General features: G+C 38.4%; 1 protein-coding gene across 1 annotated transcript in view; it reads left to right on the top strand.

Annotated features, from left to right (window-relative positions):
• Nucleotides 1–22,054, top strand: part of CUBN (cubilin) — a gene marked incomplete at its 5' end in the record, with an annotated part of 141,975 nt that overhangs the window by 94,248 nt on the left and 25,673 nt on the right. The window contains 12 exons of the mRNA XM_082044155.1: nucleotides 118–296; nucleotides 2,014–2,223; nucleotides 2,520–2,660; nucleotides 4,458–4,639; nucleotides 6,073–6,244; nucleotides 7,209–7,415; nucleotides 9,542–9,691; nucleotides 10,558–10,679; nucleotides 12,658–12,883; nucleotides 14,994–15,181; nucleotides 17,499–17,655; nucleotides 19,183–19,332. Of these exons, the coding sequence (XP_081900281.1) occupies nucleotides 118–296; nucleotides 2,014–2,223; nucleotides 2,520–2,660; nucleotides 4,458–4,639; nucleotides 6,073–6,244; nucleotides 7,209–7,415; nucleotides 9,542–9,691; nucleotides 10,558–10,679; nucleotides 12,658–12,883; nucleotides 14,994–15,181; nucleotides 17,499–17,655; nucleotides 19,183–19,332 (2,084 nt within the window). The remainder of the gene's footprint in view (nucleotides 1–117; nucleotides 297–2,013; nucleotides 2,224–2,519; nucleotides 2,661–4,457; nucleotides 4,640–6,072; nucleotides 6,245–7,208; nucleotides 7,416–9,541; nucleotides 9,692–10,557; nucleotides 10,680–12,657; nucleotides 12,884–14,993; nucleotides 15,182–17,498; nucleotides 17,656–19,182; nucleotides 19,333–22,054) is intronic.

Here is a 22,054-nt window from a genome sequence, read left to right as displayed (position 1 = left end):
GGTCATATCACATGGGAACTTATCTAATTCACTACAGCTTCATGGCTTTGTGCACAAACTGAAATAGGTTCAAAAGATTACTGCCATACACTGAATAGAAAATTCTCTCCTCCCCAGCTGCACTTCCAGTTACCTAGAGCTACGTGACGGCGCCGACTCCACTGCCCCCATCATTGCCAAGCTGTGTGGAGGTTTGATGCCAGGCTCACAGAGATCCTCAGGAGTTGCCATGTACCTGAGGTTCAGGTCTGACAGCAGTGCCACACACGTAGGATTCAATGCTAAATACTCCATTGGTAATGTATGCATTTATCAATTGATCTGATTTTAGAGAATATTGTGGTCTCAAATGTCAGGCTTTTGTAATGAGGCTTAAATCATGTTTATGAGGTGGACTGACAGATATGTACCTCTTTCAATTAATGTTAGAGCTAAGGCATCAGAATCATCAGATAGGTTAACATCAGCATGTTCTGCACCTAGCAAGAGGTGAAAATTATTGAAATAGGAACAGGAAAGAGCTCACAGGTCTGCAGCAGTGAAACAGAGACTGGATAACCTCTTGCCAAATTATCAAAGGGCCAGTAGAAAAAAGGTCAACATGGATAAAGTCATGTAACATGATTTGATTTTCAGCATAAAAAATTAGTGTCACTTTTCTGAGAGGGAGCCTGAAGGGGAATGCAAAGGTCAGCAGAGAGTTGGCAGGAAAAGAACAAATTAGGAGCTTCTCTATGTAAATGTAAATCAATCTATGGTAACAATGCTGTTAGACAAATGGGCATCACAACAATGGCCTGAAAAAGGAATGAACAGTAAGTACTATTATTTGTCAGCTGGGAAAAGAAATACTTTGAAATTATTTGCTCTCAGGCTGCAAAAACAGGATTAGAAAGCACTGGAAAAGTTTTAAAATTAAATGAAGAATAGTCTTTAATCAGATTTGGAAACGTGCTTTTTTTTTCTGGTTTTGATAATGTTAATAATCCTGAAAGAATAGCAGCTATTATGTTAGTATCACTCATATAGGAAATCTAGGACTCAAAGGCAAAGTGGACTATATTGCTTTAAATGAAATCTTGCTGATTGTGTTGGATCTCAAACACTTAAGTCAATATAGTGTTCTATTCTGAATGGGAAAGCTGAAACAACTTGCAAGAAAACATTTTTAGCATATGAAGCCACAATTATATCTATCCATAACAGATTTAGAGTATCTCAGCTCTATTCCAGTCACCCTGCAACAAAACAGGGATCACTCAGAAGTGCAGACAGTATGAACAGAACCGTTATTGCCACAAAAAGATTGTAACTGGCAGACACACAGAATACACTGTAAAATCCAATAAATTCCACCTGGGAATATTTTTTGCTGTAGGCCTTAATGTTATGAACTAATGTTTGCAGGTACCACAGAGAAATGAGTTTTCAGAGAGAAAAAAATAAAAATAAATAGCTTTTTCCCAAACTGTGCAGTGATCCCTTACCAAGGCACCACAAGGAGTGGAATGTGAACAGGAAGGGACTGCAGGAAAGAGGAGTCTGAACCATAGCTGTAGGCCCAAACTAGCAGTCCACTTTGGTCAGCTGCAAAAAAAATTACATCCACATTTAGCAAACTAAATTTACTTATAATTATTTTATATGGCTTTCCAAGATTTTCTGGTAAAATGGGCATGAGTAGAGGTTACATATAGACCCTGAAATCTGTGAGTTTATCCAAATTCATAAGAGAGATGACAGAGAAGAAAGGATGCTTACAATGGAAGGGTGTGTGTGGAGAAAAAAAAAAAAAAAAGACACAAAAACAAAACAGAAAAACAAATCCATGACAAACTAGGACCAGTTGAATTAGGAGGAGACTGTGGAGTATTTTTAAGTGGAAGGTAACTCCTGTTTTATTACCATAGTTAGAGAACAAGTCAGTTGTGTTTTAGCTTTAAATCTCGTTTAGGAGAAAGGTCATTGCTCCAAGGGCCTTCAATCAAGTAAGTAATGTTCTTCCTTTTGCAGCTCCCTGTGGTGGGACAGTGACAGGACAAACTGGCATCATTGAAAGCACGGGATATCCTGAGCTTCACTATCAAGACAACCTGCTGTGCGAATGGTTTCTGCAGGGTCCCAGGGGCCACTATCTTACCATCAGGCTAGAAGGCCTAGATATTCAAAACTCCTCTGAGTGCACAAATGACTTTGTGGAGATCCGAGAATACAACGCTTCTGGTCTGAGAATTATTTCAGTGTTTGTCTTCCCTTCCCCAGTACTACTATGAAATCTCTCCAGAGGCTCCTGAAAGCTTTTCCTTTGGGTACACAGTGAGCCTTTTCAATACACAGTACTTGCTTCTGTCTGCCTTGTTTGCTAAAGCAAAGGCAAACAAAACCCTTCAATTTCCCAGCAATAACTTTATTTTACTAGTTTACTCATGCCTGCCCAGTTGAAATGGAAACTGATACTTCAACAAAAATGTAAATAATACATGGATATAAAATTATCTTTCTGTATTTGATTTTTTCAGGAAATTTGTTGGGCAGATACTGTGGTAACACCCTCCCTGATGCTGTGGACACCTCTGACAGTTTTGCTTACATCAAGTTTGTCACTGATGGATCAGTCAATGCCCGAGGATTCAGACTGCGCTTTGATTCCAGTACTGAAGGTTGGATTTGTAAGGCTGAAAGTTACTTCCAGGGAAGCAACATATACCACAGACTAAAACTGCACTAATACAGCACATATTTTTAAATCAATTATTCTTGGAGTGGTGTGAATTTGCTCTTAAATTTAAACTCAGGGAAGTATGAATAGAGCTCTCTGATCACTACTTAGCCAGACTGAAACTGTGAGAAGCAAAGAGTCTCTCACTATAATGGATGTTACTGACAGTGGTAGGTTTCACACAATGAAGCACACTCTTCTGTTTCCTCCAGCAATCAGTCCAGGGATGCCCTCCCCACATGCCTAAGGTGGAAGCTAAATAAATGCTGTGATTTTCCTTTGTGTTAGTCTGTCCCTCTGAGGTGAGTGATATGCTTAAATCTCCCCAAACCAAATAGGTTTTATCCAGTAGGTTTTAAGCAGAATCACAGAACTACAGAGCCACTGAGGTTGGAAGGCACCTCTGGAGGTGAGGTAGTCAAACCCCTGCTCAAGCAGGGTCAGGTAGTGGAAGTTGCCCAGGACTGGGGCCAGTCAAGTTTTTAATGTCTCCAGGGATAGAGACTCCCAAACCTCTCGGGACAACATATTCCAGTGTTAATCAGCCCTCAGAGTGAAAGGTGTTTTCGTATGTTCATGCATTTCAGACTGTGCCCATTGCCTCTTGTCCTGAGCACAATGACTTCAAAGGGCTGCTCTGATCAGGACTAAGGACAAAGACCTATTCCCATTTTACACTTCTCTTTCGCATTCTTTAGTGCCCATGCAATGTTTGTACTGTCAAAATATGGCTACTTTTTCAGAAATTCTTTGTGATCGTGGTCTTGAAAAATCTTGTGCCAACCCTTCATAACTCCTTCCAGCTAATTTAAATGCTCATCTGAAAGGTTCTTTATTTTTCGTGTTTGCTTCTGCGATAAAATAATAGAGGGGAAAACAAACTCCAAAATAATGTTATTCCACTTCCAGGACCCTGTTATGCAACTATAGAAGAGAAACTGTATTAGCAAAAATTTAATGCAGGATGCAGGTGGAGACACATATCACACTATTCTGCAGGAGTCTGTGAGGGTGAGGAAAGGGAGTAAGTCTCCCACTGCACTCCATTAAATTATATATCTGTATTTTAAAAGGAAACCAAGTGTAACATGGCAAATTTATACCATTAGTCTCAGAAGAAAAAGGCACTCTGTACCCAAGACCTTTAGTGTTCTTTCCTCAGAACACAATTTGATTTTCATAACAAAGATACGAAAAACACAAAGTAACTGTACAAAAAAAATGTTGGTTAAAATTCCTGAAAGCTTTTTGTCTACTTCTGTTAACCAGCAGAGGAAAAGCACATGCTTCATCATTACCCACTCTAAGACCTGCTCATTCTGTGTAGGTCTGTCCAGTCATCTGAAAGGCAGAAAAGTCTCAGTTCTGCCAGAGTGAGAGGCTTGTATCACTTGATATCAAAGTCTGTGGGTCACTCAGGCTTCTGAAGCCTGGCACAAGCCATTCAGAGACAGAAATGTTAATAATTAGAATAAAAGGATCTGCTATGGTCAATTAATATTCAACTACATTTATGGCTGAGTGATAAAGACTGACAGGAACTTAGCTGTCCAGACAAACGTATGGACAGGATAGGGGTATCAGACCAGCCTCTCAGGATGTCTTTTTATTCTGATATTAGTGTGTTTGGTTTTGTTTTGGTTTTGTTTGTTGTTTTGTTTTTTGCTTGGTGTTGTTTTCTATAACTCTATAAGCAATGCTTTACTCTAAGAAGTGTCCCAATATTTGCGTATTTCAGAATGTGGTGGGGATTTTACTGCCCCTGTTGGAACTTTTACTTCACCCAACTATCCCAACCTATACCCACATAATCGAGTGTGTGAATGGAGGATCACAGTGGAAGAAGGCCGACGTGTGACTCTAACCTTCAATGACATGAAAACTGAAGAACACTGGAGGTGCTCGTCAGACTATGTGGCTGTGAGTATTGGGCGTGAAGGCAGAAAATTCTCTTCCTAATCCCTTTAAGGAGCATTAATTGATGTAATAGAGCTGAAATGTCATTTTATAGGTCTATATGTGGTTTTAAGACAAATAATAATTTAATTGGCAAAAACAGATAAATGAGAGAAAATTAGCTCTGTAGGGTGTCTAAACTAACCTGCTTGTTTTGAAATTATGGTCCAAGAGAGAAGGACTTGAAGAAATCATTGGAATTGGCTCTTTATCAATTATGGAGAAAAGCTCTGGGGTTTTTGAAACCTTTCAATGTCCCTTTTCTGTGGACACAATGTCCATCAGTCAGTCTCTTTAGACTTTGGAGGTTGTTATTTCTCTTGTTGCTTGTTGTTGATTAAAAAAAAAAAAAGAAAAAAAGAGGAAAAGAAAAAGCCAGAGATTGCAACAAATGGCTACGACTGGGTTGGACCTTGGATATTCTGATAGAAAGATAGGGAAACCCCAGGAAATGTTACCTCTTTATCCCCCCTCATCCCCACAAATATAGATATTGGTTATTTTATCATGGCTATTTTAGATTTTTTGTTATTTAGTGAAGGAAAAAAAAAATAAACTGTCACACAGAACTGGACCTGATCAGATGTACAAATGCCTCAAAAATACGATTTCTCTATGAAACTGCAAGAATAGGAGACCTAATTTAGTTTTCCCTTTGTTCAGATTAGCAGTGCAAACACAGGAATTCACTTCAGCATGATCAGAAGCCAGCCCGTGCACAAGTGAGGGGGTGAAGTAGCTCTCTATTGTGATTTGTAGATGATGTTTCTCCCGTTTTCCTTCACAGATGCTTTAGACAGACCCTGGGGAGCTGGCTTTTTATCGATTAATGAAGTAATGATCTCTTAAAGGAAGATCTGTCCTGCCAGCTTTTGTGCCTTCAACACTAACATATTCCGAATCTCAGTGGGAAACATCATTTCTGCCTCAGTTGCACTGCTGACATAGTAATAAAAAGAAGGAAATTAGCTCCTAGACTAAAGGTTGAAGGAGATTTCGATAAAGCTGATGTTGGCTTTAACAAGAAAACAAAGACAATAATTTCAAATAGAATTAATATGATCAGTAGCTGGCATTACTAAGGGATTGAATATATAAATATTGAGCTAAAATACAGCATTTTTCCCAATAAAACTATTTCAGTTTCTGTTTTTAGCAGAATGCTTATGTTTCTCTAAAATATATAAGTTTTTTTTTATGTTTTCCTTCAGAGCCTCATCCACTCAAGGAAATGGAACTTTGTTCCAAGGTTTTGAATAGATTTGGGAACTAACCTCCTTTGAGGGACATCAATGAACCTTGTCTTGATATCAAAGATGTGAAGCACTGTTAAATGATACAGGAGATGCTCTTGAGACTGCATTTTGATCTCATAATAGCTTATTTTGACTCAACAGGTTTACAATGGCATCAGACAGAACTCTCCCCGACTGGCCAAGCTGTGTGGTGAGGTGAATCCAGGCACTGAGGTGAAATCGTCTGGCAACACAATGAAAGTCATTTTGGTGACAGATATGTCCCACGCAACCAGAGGCTTCAGTGTCTCATACACATCAAGTGAAGATGCAGGTAATGTGTGTTTTTAAATTAAGTGATTGATCTTCAGTGACTCATTTCATACTTAAAGTACTGGCACATGTCAAAAATTACTTAAACAGATAACAATCTTTGGTACCTTTTTTTTTCTCTTTTACATCTTTGGATGGCAGTAGATGTATATCTTTGATTAATTGAAAGAGCTTGAAAAAATGGAGAAGGTCTGGTTGTAATGGACTTCATGTGACTATGTCAAATTTGAAATGGAAAGAGCAACCTCTGTTACGGATCACAGTCCTTACTCTCACTACTAATTTATTGGTTTGTACTTAGTCTTGAGTAAGAGATGGTCTGAAGTGGCCTTATTCCATGAAAAGATATAAAAAGCATAGTGCCATAGACAAATTGAATAATTCAAGTGCTTCCTTATTCCTCAGGGGGATAATTAATTTAGTGTAGCTTGTGAAAGTGCAGCTAACCTAGTTTTGCAAGCTCAGCCTCCAGAGAGGAGGCAGCTGGCAGAGCCTTATTACTACAGCTTTGAGTCTTCTGACCTTAATTTTCCAGCTCCCCCTAAAGCACCCTACTGTAGCACGAGTGTACTGCTCTTGAGGGTATGTTCCAGAAAAATCCTCTCCTGAGTCTAGAATTAGGCAATGGGTAAGGCTGAGCAACACTGAACTGGAGCTGCAGTGGGATTTTATCAAAGAGTTAAATAATACTTGTTGTATTGACAGTGCTACTAATTTTTTTTTTTATTTGATATCACGCGAAATAGTTGTTTCTTTGCTTTACACAGGTTTTTAAAGTCCAGGACATGAGGCAAGAATTATCTCGTATACAGCAGTAAATGATAAAATAGGAAGAAGATGGAAAAATTTTGTCTAATCAACACATGTGCTTGCTGACATGAGCACATCTGAATAAACAGGGGCAAGATTTCTCTTCATACAAGAATAATTACTGTTTTAAAATAAATTATATTTTGTTTCTGCAGTTTGTGGTGGAACCCTGGTGGGACATGCAGGTGGGAATTTCTCTTCTCCTGGTTATGATGGCATCAAAAATTACACAAGTAACCTGAACTGTGAATGGACCATTGAAAACCCCTCCCACTATAATTCATCCATATATGTGTCTTTTGAGGATTTCCACTTGGAACATCACCAGGACTGCAAATACGACTACCTAGAGTTACGAATAGGTTTGTATGGTCAGCAGGAGAATGGATAAAGCTCATCAAGATTCTGGTTGGGTAACTATGTTTGTACCAAATCTTGTTCATATGTATTTGCAGAGAGTGACTGTTGTAGTGTCTCCTAGACCAGGAGTAGGATTTCACTGCTAGAGCAATGGATGCATGGATTTGGTCAGTCTTTCTTTCAGGAGAGAAAATGGAAAACTGGATAGGTATCGTGGGGGAATTAATTGTTTTGGTGGTTGCAGTACACACTTGACTCTTTTTTTACAAGTGACAATATGAATTTCACTTCATCTCCCTTGAAAGATAGCAGTCAGGAAAAACTGGACTCATCAAAACTATTCATTTGGTACACAGCCCATTCTCTCCCTGCTCCTGAAATATCTCCAGGGACAGCAGGAGTGAGGAATGCTTTAATTATTCATGCCCTCTGGCCTGCATACCCACTTTATACCCTACTTTTGTACTCTATAAGATGATTCTCCAAAAACAAATCCATATTTTCCGCAAGACTGCATTACAAAATACAGACTAAAGCACTGAAAGTAAAAGCAATCACAGGATTAATGCACCAGTAATATCTCTGCATACTTGAGCATCTTTAGCCATCTGCATGAACAAGCAACTGGAAATGTCATATGAAAGTCACTCAGCCAATGCCAAGTGTAGTATGAAAGTTCCAGCTGTCTTCTTCACTGGGAGGCTGTATCTGTGAGTCCCAGAGAGAGCAGGTTCTAATTTACCAGGTAATCGTTTCTGAAAGGTTGGGGGGATTGACAGCAGGAATCTGTTACATCCTCATTTGCTTTCATTTGAATGAGAGCTCTTGATTACATAGTATTGGTTTGCATGCATAGCTGCGTAGTGTAACAGTTCCCTCCCAACTGTGCACCTGAGCTGGGAAATAATAGAAAGAGAAGTCAGAGAAAGAAATAATTGAACATATCTGGTCCATTACTCATCAGTTCTCACTATTCTCCCCTCATTGTGAACCTCAGGCCTCCAGGCAATGCGATCAAAGGAAAAAGCTAAAAATTCACTTTAGTGCATGTTAACAAGACAGGTTTTAGCATTTCTTTGTGTAATTTACATGAATAGAATTTTATTGTATGTACCTTTTATCGCTGTGCTTTAAGACATTTCAAATGGTGGCTGTGTCACTGTATATGACAGTAAGTTGAAGTTACTCAGCCACATTACTTGAAATAACTGTGAAAGAGCTTTGAAAAGTGCCCATAATTTCTCCCTCCTGCTCTGCTGCCTTCTTCACAAGAGCAGGCTGCCACTCTGCACGGAGCAAGGAGCTGGTTTTGAATGGAGACTTAATACCATCAGTCTGGTGTTATTAGAGAAGCTAAATTAGGAACGGCATGGCCTGGATGTTGTGAGGAACACTATTACAGTTATTCTCTTTTTGCTGAGAATATATCAGTAATAAACAGAAACGGATACTTCTACCAATGTGATGTGTAAGAGCTTACACCAACGTGAGCAAACATTCAGTGTCACAGACGTGCAACTGCCTGCGTTGTGCTTTCTTTTAGGTTTCAATGATTTGAATAAATGCTGGCATTTTATTTGCCATACAGAGAACGGTATATTGAGTTCCCTAGGAAAGAAATGCTCACTATTAATACAGCAGTGACAGCTTGTTCATGGATGAAGCTCATCCCTATATGGTAGAAAACTCAAAACCCCTGTTGACTTTAATGAGGATGTCACAACCACATAGGCTTATTAGGGTCCCATGCAATCAGGTCCTTGGGCCACCTCTTCCCGCTGCTCTGCCCCAAAATGTCTGGAGTTTTGGGGCACTTCCTGTGTTCTCAGGTCTGATGAAAGTGTGCAGGAGGGCAGAGAGGCGAGAGAAGGAGACCAAGATATTAAAAGAATCATTAATACAGCTTTGGAAAGAACTTTCTCTTTGTTGAGATTTATGATCCCAGCAATGAACTGCAGCACTCTACCTACACCCAAAACAAATAATCAGTAATTAACTGTGACATGTACTTCTCTCTGTTTTCCAGTCAAAACAAAATGACATGCATTTTTGTCCCATATATTCCTTTACATTATTGTAGCTCTTTTAAGATTCAAAAAGTATATTTTCTTTTTTTTTCTTTGCTCAGGGGATGCTGATGGAGAGCTAATAGCCAGACTTTGTGGTCAGGCTGCACCATCTGTGCCACTAGTTATAGCTGCCTCCCAGATCTGGGTACATTTTGTAAGCGATGGAAACACAGAAGATAAAGGATTCTTGGCCCATTACATGTTTGAAGGTAAATGGCTTGATAGAGTGTTGCCCATGCTAACTGAGGCACTTCTGGGGAATGTTGCCATTCATTTGGTGATACTGAGAATACACACTATGGGATCAACCCTCAAAGAGGTCCTCCAAAGTTACACAGTGCCTGCCACTATTTATATCCATCTAAAGCAAACATATGCTAGCAATTGAACTTTCAGATTTATTTTCTGCCTCACTGTTCCCATTCCCCAAACCGCATTTCAGTTTCTGCAATGCAGTGCAACACTCAGAACAGCTGGCTGCTCTTGGGAATAAGGGTGTAACAGGTAACAACAGCCAAGTTTGACTTACTTCAAATAGGCCTCCAGAGTGCTAGCATGGCTGAAATGAATTCTGCTGCTTGAACCTTCGCACTCATTTTGAAATCCACTAAAAGCCATATCAGTGCAAATTACACCACTTTGCCATTTACATGCCAGCACAACTGTTCTTCCTGTCAGAGCTGGATTTAGCCTTGGTGCTTATCTAAACACATGAGCAAGTTTTTGACTTGATTGTGTTGCTCCAAGAAGGGCACCGGTTTGCTTAGGAGTCTGAGATAAGTAAATGGAAGATAAGGTGGAAGAGGCAGCTCTAAGTGTCAGCTGGCAAAGGCTTTGCAGAGCTATATTAAGTATCAGCATAAGTGTGAAGTTTTAAGGTCATTGCATCTGTTTACTGGCTATTCAATGACAAAGATTTTAAAACTTGGATTTTCCCAGATAAATTGTTCATTCTTACCTATATCAGTCCAACTTGATTATGTTTTAGCACTATTACAAGCTGAATAATGTTCCAGTCATTTGATTATAGTGTTCAGTTCCTAAACTGTATTCAAATGCCACTCTTTTTCTTCAGCCTGTGGTGGTATACAGTCAGGTGAAAGTGGAGTCATCTCCAGTCCTAACTACCCAGAGCCTTACAGCAACATGAATCGTTGCTCCTGGTTGTTGGAAGCCCCTGAAGGTGACACCATCACTGTGAGTAACACAATGCCATGATTATGTGTGCAGCTGGCAGCGTGAGAGGTACCCTCTGAGTCTTGAGGAAGAGGTTTGAGACTATTTGGAACATCAGAAATATGGAGGAATGAAACATCTCTCCAACAGCCTTACCTAAGAAAAAGGGGGAAATAAAGATAACACAACCAAACTAGATTCTGCTTTTTGACAACCAGAAGTATCCTAGTCTAGCTTGACTTCAAAACATAGCACTGACTTCTCCTTTAAATTTTGTGTTTAGGATACTAAAATAACTCATGTTATTAGATATGCATGGGTATTCTCACTATGATGAGAATAAACATGAGGCTGAAGATTTTTCATCTCTGTAGAAGTTAAAAGCCACTAGGAACTTACTTTTGCCTTTTAATGGTTAGTCTGGAAGATAATATGATTGCTGCTGGTACAAATTACACCAATGAGATGCTACTCTTGTTTCCCAGTTACTAATGGGCTGCCTGAGGTGCTACTTTTTTGAACCGAACTGCTGGGAGACTAGCTTAAGCACCTTTATGATCAAGCAGTGCTAAACTTCATTTGCTGACTTATTTGACTAATCCTTTGGAAAATAGATGCAATCAGTAACATTTGTAGTTTAGGTCAGAAAAATATCTGAAAAGCAATTTTGTAAAAACACATTGCAGATTTTAATATGTAATGTCTTTCACTAATTTCCCTGTCCTGTTTTCTTTATTTAAAACTACAAAGGTATTTCTTAGAAATACAAATCCATAGTCCTAATTATTCTGCTGCATGATATTCTGATCACTGCCTAGGTACTAACTTCAGGGAATACAGGATTGTTTTGGTAAAACACAAAATTTCTTCTTAATCCCCATTGTTTTTTAAAGCAGAACTAATCTTAATCAGATGGAAGTGAATTTCTATTTTAAAAAGTATGAGTAGCAGCACCCTCAGTGAAGGCAGACTAACCTTTTCCAGTATAAGCTGCCAGTTTCAGTTGCTGGGACAGTTTCAAACTTAAACCATTTGAACTAAATTTGTACTTAGTCTTCGACTCAGGCAGAGTTATTTTGGAAATTAATACACACAAAAGTTATAGCAAGAAGTACTATGTATTTGCTAAACTTTTCCACAAAGATCCCAATCCTGGAACTGGTAAAAAACAAACAAACAAACAAACAAAACAAACCAAAAAAACAAACCAAACCACACCACCACAACAACAAAAAAACCCCAAAACCAACCAACCAAACAAACAAACAAAAAAAACACACAAAAAAAACCTTATTGGGAGAAGGCCAGGCAGTCATTAGTGTACATCAATATTTCAACATCAACAAATACAGAAGTCTACTGGATCAGCAACCTAAATCCTTGAGCTGGAAATCCCACCCATGTGCTTATCACTCCAAGGACAAATGGCATCAGTGTGGGAGAGAGACAGGGTCAGAATCTGCCTGCACAGCCCAGTTCATGTGGTACATCCAGGCCTACAGGAGCCAACCATGCAACTGTTTCTCTCACATTTAATGGAAATCAGCATTATTTTTAGCAACTGTTAAGTATTCTGATTCAAAAATAATAGGAAGAAAAAAAAATCCAAGGCTTACTGCTTAAATAGCTACTTGTATTTGAACATGTAACTTCAGATTTCATGAGAACAGGAAACTGGTTCAACTGCTTTGCATAATGAAGACGGCTTTGAGGCACATACTGAGCTTCAGACATATGATAAGGTCCCAATAATGCCAGTTTTTAACCTGTGCATTCCTCTTCCATTTCTTTCTTCCTGCTAAGTAGCTGCTGTTACTTACAGTGGCAAGATTCCAGGCAATACTTGCAGGAAAGCATCCAGGTGAAGTGAGGGTCGGATTTCTGAGCACACCCAGAAATCATTGTGCTAGAATGGCCATGGGATCTGGCTGTAATTGCTCTAACCTCTCTGTTGGTGTGGCTGGTGGTAGCTCCTGAATGTTGCTTTTGTGTGTCGCAGCTTACTTTTACAGCCTTCCACGTTGAACATCATTCGCTTTGTAAGTGGGACTCTGTTACGATCCTGAACGGTGGCTCTCCTGGGTCTCCCGTCATAGGGAAGTATTGTGGAAACACGTCCCCTGGGACTATTCAGTCTGGCTCCAGCAAGTTAGTAGTGATCTTTAACTCTGATCACTCAGTTCAAGGAGGTGGCTTTTATGCAACGTGGACAGCAGAATCTCTAGGTAAGAGAAAAAACACTTTTTTTCAAGTCTAACGTAGCAGTGCGTCCTGCCCATGTAAGACTTTTCAACCACGAAAGAAATAGCATTCTTGTCTTTAGTTAAGTTTGCATTAAAGAATAAAAGAAATACATGCCAACATCTCCAGCATTCTTGAGAGAAGCCAGCACTAAAAAAGTCAAGTATTAAACCAGGGTTGTCTGATCTTACAAAATGAAATCAAATTTGGACTGATTTTGTTCTTTTTAAGCCTCCTACTGGCAGTTTCTTGATGTCTGTAAATTGTCACCATGCCCATTTTCCTCCCAGCAGTGGGATCTATTGTCAGTGACTATGAGAAATTTCACTTCTTGAATAATAATTGTTTCACAGTTTGATTTGGTTTAAACACTTGAAACTAGAAAGAGGTCAGTTTCAAAATACAGAGACAGACAGAACTTCTCAAAGAACACGTGAGACAAAGGCCTAAAACTCTTCCACTTCAGTGGAAATGTTGGTACACTTTTGAAGGCAGTACACATGCAAGATCAAATTGGTACATTCCCTCCCTTGAAATGATAATCTCTCTGGATTAAAAACAAAACAAACAAACAAAAGAAACCCACCCCACACAAAGGAAAGAAACAAACAAAACTCCCCCAAAACCCCAACCAACCAACCAAAAATCTCCACAAAACAAACAACAAAAAAGGCAGCTCATCATCTGCATACTGTCCTTCAGGAGGTGACCAAAGGCAAGTGTGGATGTGCTGGCTGGTGACAGGGCAGAATTCATTGTGCCTCCCTACCTCAGTACAGAGCTGAAAATGTGTTCCCTCGTGTCACCAGCTGCAGACCTTCTGGCAGATGCTGATGCCCTGACAGTATTCACACCGTCGGTTGAAGGAGTGTCTTCTTAAACATATCAATAGTCTGTGCTTGCATGAATATACATGGTCACTTCAGCAGGTTTTTGACATTTTTCCCTGTTGTCACTGGGACTTCATGTCCAAGGAAGGCTGTTCTTCAATGATGTAGTATACACGGAATGTTCACAGTCATTGTTCTCTCTGTAAAAGGAGATTTCTTTTTTTTCTACGCCTGGATTCCTTTCCTCAGGTTTCTTCTCATTTGTTCATGGAGAATCTCTGTGTTTACATTCCGTATGTGTGAGCAAAATTTGGCCTCATACCCTTCTACCCATTTCTAACACAGAAGAACAAAAATTAAAATCTTCTTTTTAAAACTAATAGATATATTTTTAATTAAGAGGAAAGAAAGTAGAATGTTATAAACCTTTTTTTTGCTCTTTAGTCATCCTTTTACTACATTGTCTCTGAAATAATAATGGGTTGCTAGTAGTGTATGAATAGCCCTAGTAAATTATTCTTGGCCTGGTATTTGCAAGTATGTTTCAAATTAACTAAGTTTATTATGTATAAGAACATGAGCTGCCACAGAGCCATGACCAGATCTTCCCCCTTATAAATGAATCTGTTAGCAATTTTTAAAGGCATGTTTTTCAGCCCACTTCATAATCCCGCTGAGATCCACAGGGCTGCCTGTGCTGGAGAAGTCACCATTTTGCCCTGGGTAAGCGGATGTAGCTTGAGCAGAATCACATGTGGAACTGCAATAGTCGCATGTTGCAGAGCGAGGAAAAAAAACAAGAAAGGATTCAGCAGTAGAGTAGATTAAGGTTTTTTCCCTATGGTGCTTTTCTGAATGGCTGCCAGTCATGATGTGCATGCTGTGGGGTGTGGGAAGGAACCTGCACAGCCTTGGGAGAAGCTCTTCATTAATGTATTTCTGACCCTTACTCTCCTTTATGCAATTCCCACTTCTAATTGTTAGGAGTATATAGATGGACCAGATCAAAAAGGTATCAACTGGTAGGGAGAAGGAGCTTGTGAAGTAGAGGCAGTACAAATGGAGACCTTCTTAGAGTGCAACCACCTCTCTGCTGCAAGGGTGGGAGAAGGAAAATTACTTAAAAGAGGGATAAATGAAGTTTGAATGGGTGTCAGGGCTTTCCTCTCTCACTCCTGCAGCCACAGAAGCAAGCAGCTATTCCAAGCTGACACCAACAGGAAATATTTGATCATTTCTCCCACCTGTTGTTATTTTTTTCCAGGATGTGGTGGAATCATTCATTCAGATAACGGTATGATCAAGTCTCCTCATTGGCCTCAAAACTTTCCCATGAACACCAGATGCTCCTGGACCATCATCACACACGAAAGCAAACACCTGGAGTTGAACTTCCACAGTAACTTCCAGATTCCAGACAGCAATGGAAGCTGCCAGAGCAGTTATGTGAAGGTAAAGTAATTGTGAGCATTAGATCAACAGAGCAGTGCTTTAATAAGTCAGGATTCCAGAATCCTGTTTTGCAATCATCATGGTTAAGATTGTCAATGCACAAAATTCAGAATATAAACTGAAGTCCTTGTACCAATACAGTCAATTTTCTGTATGCCTTGAGAACTTGCTTGTATATATTTTTAATTTTTAGCAGTTCTTGAGGTTCCACCTCCAGCAGGATCCCATCACCCTACACGCTGCCCCAAAAATCAAAAATATGAAAAAAATGTACATATGACTAGGAAATAATGACAAAATATAGTGTAATGAAAAGACCTTTTCAATTACTCCAGTGATTTAGAAAACAGGAATGTGACACTATAATTCTACAAAACTTCTTTATAAGTGCATAAACTGTCCAAGTTGCACTAATCCTTCTTTTTTTAATCTCAAAAAACAAAGATAGCATTCTTATCTTTCATAGGTTATCAAGAGCCTCTTGTTTTCAAAGCAATAGAATGGAGTGGACATGCTTTGAATTTTTCAGTGTAATTTTCTTCTCAGGCATCTGGCATATATTCAGTGGTTTTGTGCTCATTTTCTCCACAGCAGTACAACTCCCACTTGAAATAAAGGGCAAACATAATTTGACAACATGTAGGAAGGCTTGAGCAGCTGTACATCTGATCTATACCTACTAACTTACAAACCACAGTTGCACTCATTTTTAAGGCTGTGGAAAAAAAAAAATACTATTAGATTTTCCTTTTCATAGCCTCCACTGATTAGTTGATGTAATAGGTTACAATTAATTTCACTAATATGAAAGCTTAATACCGCCATTAAAGGTGCTTTAATTTCTAAACATTCCTGTATGACATGGTCAAAACTATGTCAATTGGAGATTTTCCCCATAGGAAATAATCTGAAATTTTTTGTGATGTCTGCCTCCATTTCTAAATGCCCAATTTGAGATGTATAAAGGTGTCTTGATATGAAAAAGTGTGGAAGAGGTATAAGTTTCTTCCATTCATTATAATCTGAGCAGCTAAAAAAAGAGGAATCCAAAATCAATAGTGACTTTGCAAAATCTTGGCCAGGCCATAGACTGTTTATATTAATCCTTTGAGCACCCATTGCCTCAAGCACCTGGCCAGATGAATGAGGTGATTCATAGGCCTACACTTGCAGACTAACCCTTGGCTAACCCTTTCTAGGATGGCTGCTTAGAGCAATCTCAATTTCATGTGGTTGTTCTAGTTCCTCTAAACTTCTTTCAAACACATTATTTTAAAAATAAAATATTATTTGTTTTTAATACTTTTTTTGTTTAAAATACCAGTAAAAAAAAAAAAAACTGTTCAAACACATCAATGAAAAATAGATTTATTATTAGAGTAAATTTTTTATCTTTTTTTTTCTTAATGCAGATGTTTTAAATTCTTGGCAATAAACATCCTGATTCAGGAAATTATTTAAGCACTCAGAAACATTAAACATTTATGCCTATGTTTAATTTTATATGTGTGTTGAAATTCAGTGCTTAAGCTGTGAGCCTCAAGTACATGTTTAAATGATTATGTGAAGTGGGTTTCACTTAAAAAGCCTACCTAAACCTGCATGTGCCTCTTGAATGAATGGTTTGATTTAACTTTAATTGGCTAACGGTACAGCCGAAGAAAAAAAAAAGTATATTTTTCTTTATTATATTTTTTGTAAGATATTATTTTGTTAATTTTCTACATGATTTGATACTTGTCATTGAACAAGTGAATGCAGCATAACAAAAATGGAAATAATTTTTGATTAGCGAGACTAGATATTAAGTATCCAGATCTTCAAGTTTGATGCCTCTACATTATCCTAGCATGGCACCTTGTTTTTTACTGACTTATGAATAATATAAGGATTACGTTTATTACTTCATCATATACACACGCATTCATATTCATAGGGTGTATGGAGATAAATTAGCAGAGACAAAATATAAGTAGGTAATGATGTGCATAAAATATTTTTCTCTGTTTCCATGGATCTGATCTGTGTTGGCTCTGCTGTCAGCAGGAGTTGAGGCAAATGACCTCCAGATGCCCTTCAGGGGACCCTGGCAACCCAAGTTATTCTCTCTGATTGACTCCTTGAAGTCTATTTGTCTCCACTGACTGTAGATTGAAGAGAGAATGATTAGCTCCAGTTTAGATCTCTAAGACTGAGCATGAGACAGATCTTACCCTAAGTCTATGGAAAGAACAATTGCATATACAATTCCTGGTGAGTTGCAACAAACTACACGGGCTGTGAAAGCACTAAACCATTTCCACTCTGGGTTTGTCAGGTGTGGAGAGGAAATGATGAAGAAGCAGCAGCTTTGTTAAGCACAGGATGTGGAAGTTCAGCTCCTGATCCTGTTGTTGCTCCAAACAATGTGATAACTACAGTATTTCAGTCTCAGGATGCTCCCGGGATAGGTTTCTCTGCATCTTTCATAAGCAGTAAGTAACATTAAACCCAGATGGCTGCTCTATTAGTCCATTTTGGATTAGTTTGATCTGTGTGTAGCAATTCAGACCTGAGTCTAACAAAGCTTTGAAGCCTCTGCCCAGCTTTTGAAACGAAGAAACAAGTAAACTTCATACAGAATGCAATGGAGCTACTGTGTTCTCCAGTGTTGGAGTTGCCAAAGATGCTCCATGCAGCTACAACTTTGTAGTTATTCTTAGCCACCTTTGCCTTTTCAGTGTGCCAAAAAGAAATGAATAGTCTTTACATTTTAAGAATTTGTTTCTCTGTAGTTAAATTGCTTGGAAGCTAAAGTTATAATCTTCTTAAAAAGGAGAAAGTATATGCTTTTCCTTTAGAATTTTTCTCTGTTCTTCTTTTCAAGGCACATGCTGAAACTGTGGTAATTTCTCACATGTATGATACAGCCTATGCCCTTCACATACACTGCTCTCAGGAGAAGAAATTACTTCTCACCATGTGCTCTTTCTTTTGCTTTGCTTTGTTGTCTTTGTATTTCATGTAGTTCAAGTGGCATTTCTTGGGTAGTCTCTCCATTTCTTTAACCATGGCAGGTGCTTTGTGATGGTCAAACCCACCAGCAGTGTAGGAGGTAGTGTTCAATTGCTGTTGGTTATTTGTTACTTTTTTGTAGGATTCTGCCAAAGGAAACCACTTTCACTGTATTCAGATTAAAACAGTGAGAAATTAAGTGCTTAGAGGATGGCACTATTGAAGTATGCAGAACTCTGAACTGAAACTGCTTTTGTTTTTATAATGTCTGCATTAATGTTGTCAGTAACAACTAACAACCTCTTAGTGGAGACAATTGCAGGCTTCACATGCCTGTTTCTATACTTATACCAGCATTTCTCTGTGCACTGCACTCGTTTAAGCCTGCACCTTAAAATAAAGAGACACCTCAAGGCCATGCAAGTCATTAGGTTCAGAAGGAGCTCAATTAAAATGTTCTGTGTGCTTGAGAAGTTCTGGGCAGCAAACCTTTCCTGCCTCTGCATATATAACAAAGCAACCCAGAGATGCCCCACAGCTGACTGCATTCACCTGGCTGTCAGGCATGGAGCAAGAATGGTACCGCTTGGGCTGCCATGGGCATCTTCAAATTAGGGTAAACTGCTGATATACCCTAATAACTCTCCATCACATTCAGCTACATTTGTATGTCCGTAGGGATTTTGAAATGTGCAGACTCCAAACCCATAAGTGCTGTGTCCTTCTGGTCAGTGGGCTGAGGGGCTGTGGCCTGATCTCACCCAAGACGCTTCAAGATACTGTGTGAGGCTGTAGGCGGGAAGATTTTGCTTTTGCCCAAAACCACTGCTCTGTGTGTGTCAAAGACCTACTGTTGCCATCATGATATATGCTACTTTCCCTGTTTTTTTGACCAGCCTCTTAAGGAGAGATGAGACCCTTGTGTACATTATTCATCTTCTCACTGCAAAACCAGAATGATGTTATCACCTGGTTTATAACTGTATCTTATTTATTTCTCTTTGCAGGATGCGGAGCAAATTTCACCAGCCCAAGAGGTCGTATTGTCTCCCCTAACTACCCTAGTCAGTATGATAACAATTTGAACTGCAGTTATATCATAGATCAGGGACCACAGTCACTGGTGATCCTAGAGTTTGAGACTTTCCACTTGGAAGGTAACCAGTTCTTCATCATTTCAGTATATACTATGAAGTGTAACTTTTTATTTGAAAACATACAAGTGTTCTATCATGGAAAATGGTTGATGGTTTAATTTGCTGATCCATTCTGAAAATCATTTACAGAGATAGTTTCTATGGTTCAGTTTTGTGTCACTAAAGGCTTCTAGAAGGGTGCAGATAGATGTCACCTGTTGAATATCTTACAGCATGAAGCTGGGAATTGGCCAGGTGGTTGGAGCATAAGAGTGACTGTGGCCAATTTGGCTTTATGTTCCTGCCTTGTACTTGCCATTGAGTCTTAGAATCTTTTTGATCTAAGGCCAGCTGTTTTGCTCTTCAGTGCTTCTGTTTCCTTAACTGATAAAATGGTTATAAATATACTTGAGTGTTATACAAGGATGTGCGAACATGTAAGTGTGAAACTACGTGAAAGACTACAGTGACTGAAAATCTATAAAAGTTGTTACCCTAGTGTGAATCGTAAAACTTTTCCATCTTTAATAGGAACAAATTTTTATGGGTGGACATGTCATGATAACACAGAGGGAATCAGTATGACCGAACTACTTGGGTGGCATCACATATTTCAAGGCCATCTTCATTTGCTTCCCTTGAAGTCACCTAGATGAAGGGATTTTTTAGTAGCTTGTTACTAAGCTGGTGTGTGTAGTTTGAATTTTCTTCAGATCAAATAATAAAGTCAGAAAATCGGCTTATTTTCTTTTGGTTTTAAGATTTCAAATGGTAATTCAAAAGTATTCTGGTACAAACTTAATTTAGATCTGAGACAAATATTTGATTTGATTATGATTTTATCTAAGACTTTTTTTTCATCCTCTAATACAAACTGTTACTTCAAGAATTTTTTAAATTAAATGTAAACCACATAAATTACATAATTTCTTCATGTAGAAGGCATTATTATTCAGCAGACACACTATGCATTAGGCTGAACCTGATGATGCTGATTTTGACACCTCAGTGAGTACATTACTGATCTGTATTCTGTCTGTGCATTCAGTTAATTTATAAATGGATTCAAGCTTTTATTATCAAGAGGGTTAAAGCAAAGAGGTAAGTGATACAGATGTAATAATAAACATAGACTCAAATAATTACTAGAAGTATTCTACTTGTTGCAGGATAATTTGTTCCTTTACTGTTATAGGCTTCCTTAGGCTATGCAAACTCAAAGTCCTTAATCACATAAAATAAAAGAACTTTGGATATGAGCTAAAGGACATCTGGTTATAAAAGAAGAAGTATAAAACTCTCCAGTAGTTGCTTATTAATATTTTTTTAAAAAATCCTAACATACAACCCTGTAGCAAAGAGTAATGGCCTGGGTTTAAATTGGAAAGATGACCAAAACCACCATCTTGCAAACTACCATGCAGAAGTGAAAACTTATTCAGTAGTCCCACTGAATATGTTTAGGACATGTGCCTACGGTTTTCCAGCGTGAACTCCCTTAGTTCATCTGCAAAGGCAGGACAATGTTTGGCAACATCTATTAAAGACCTTTCTAGCTATTCCATATGTAAGCAAGCATTGCACCTGCTTAGATTGTTGCTGAGTGTGGCCTTTAAAAGCTTAACCACACTGGTACAGATGTTCCAGATGGGGTTTTTAAAACTTAGCTACATGTACAATTAACATAATTTACTACCTATTTGACCGCTCAAAAGAAATCCAATTGTTTTTTTTTTCATGGTTGTTTAGTAATGAAATGAAGTATCTAAAATAATGCCTGCAAGGCATACATATCTCATTGACTTTAACTGGTTGAGATATCTTTTCCAGAAGATTAGAAGGCAGAGGGTAATTGGCTACAGTGCAGTGACACATTGGTACAAAATTGAATGACTTCATGGGTTAGTCACAGATCTCTGCCATAGAGTTGATACGTTTTAAATTATGATGAGGCGCCTGTTCTGATATAAAGGATGACTCAAATGAGTCGGTTAATGCAGAGCAGTGATACAATATCATGGAACTAAATGAACATGTCATGCATGTACTACATATTAAGTATGTATTAAACCATAAATATAGCAAGAAATAAAGCAAGAGAGAACTGGAGGAAACTGCAATTGTTGATTTTGTGATCAAAATTTAATCTAAATTTGCTGCAGATAAAAAACAAAATTCTTTTTATCTGACTTCATGGCCCTGAAAATAAACATCTAATTTAGATTATTATCTAGATGTATGTCCTCCTATAGTGAAGTGAAAAAGATAGTGCTTTAAACTGAAAACTAAATGTACCTTGTAGGTGGAATGAATTGCCTTCTGAAGGCCTCACTCACTCTCTTTACACATTGAGTATCACAGGGAGCCATAGACAATAGCTTACACAAAATACTTAAGATGTAGGCAGCAAAACACAGGCAAGATAAACCCTACAAAAGGAGTTGGGCTTTCCTTTATAAATTTCCTTTATATATTTCCTTTAATTTCCTTATAGTCTGAAGAATGTCTCTTACTTTCCCAAACTGAATACGGATACAGAAACTCTTTTGATTTGCCCTTTTCATGAAATTGCATAGGTTGCCACTTTTGTCTTGTAGTACCACCTGCATTGTTGTGTTTGGTTATGCTTATGTTTTCTCAGCCCTGCTTCTATGACAGTGATAAATGTTGTCTTCCATCTGTACTCACTCCTTGGATCAAAGGTCTACACAAATCTAACATTAGAATTAGTAAAAAAATCCCT

Source organism: Streptopelia decaocto (genome assembly GCF_964273445.1).
Source record: "Streptopelia decaocto genome assembly, chromosome: 2".
NCBI classification, from domain to species: Eukaryota; Metazoa; Chordata; class Aves; order Columbiformes; family Columbidae; genus Streptopelia; species Streptopelia decaocto.
This window is presented reverse-complemented; position numbering and strand designations above follow the sequence as displayed.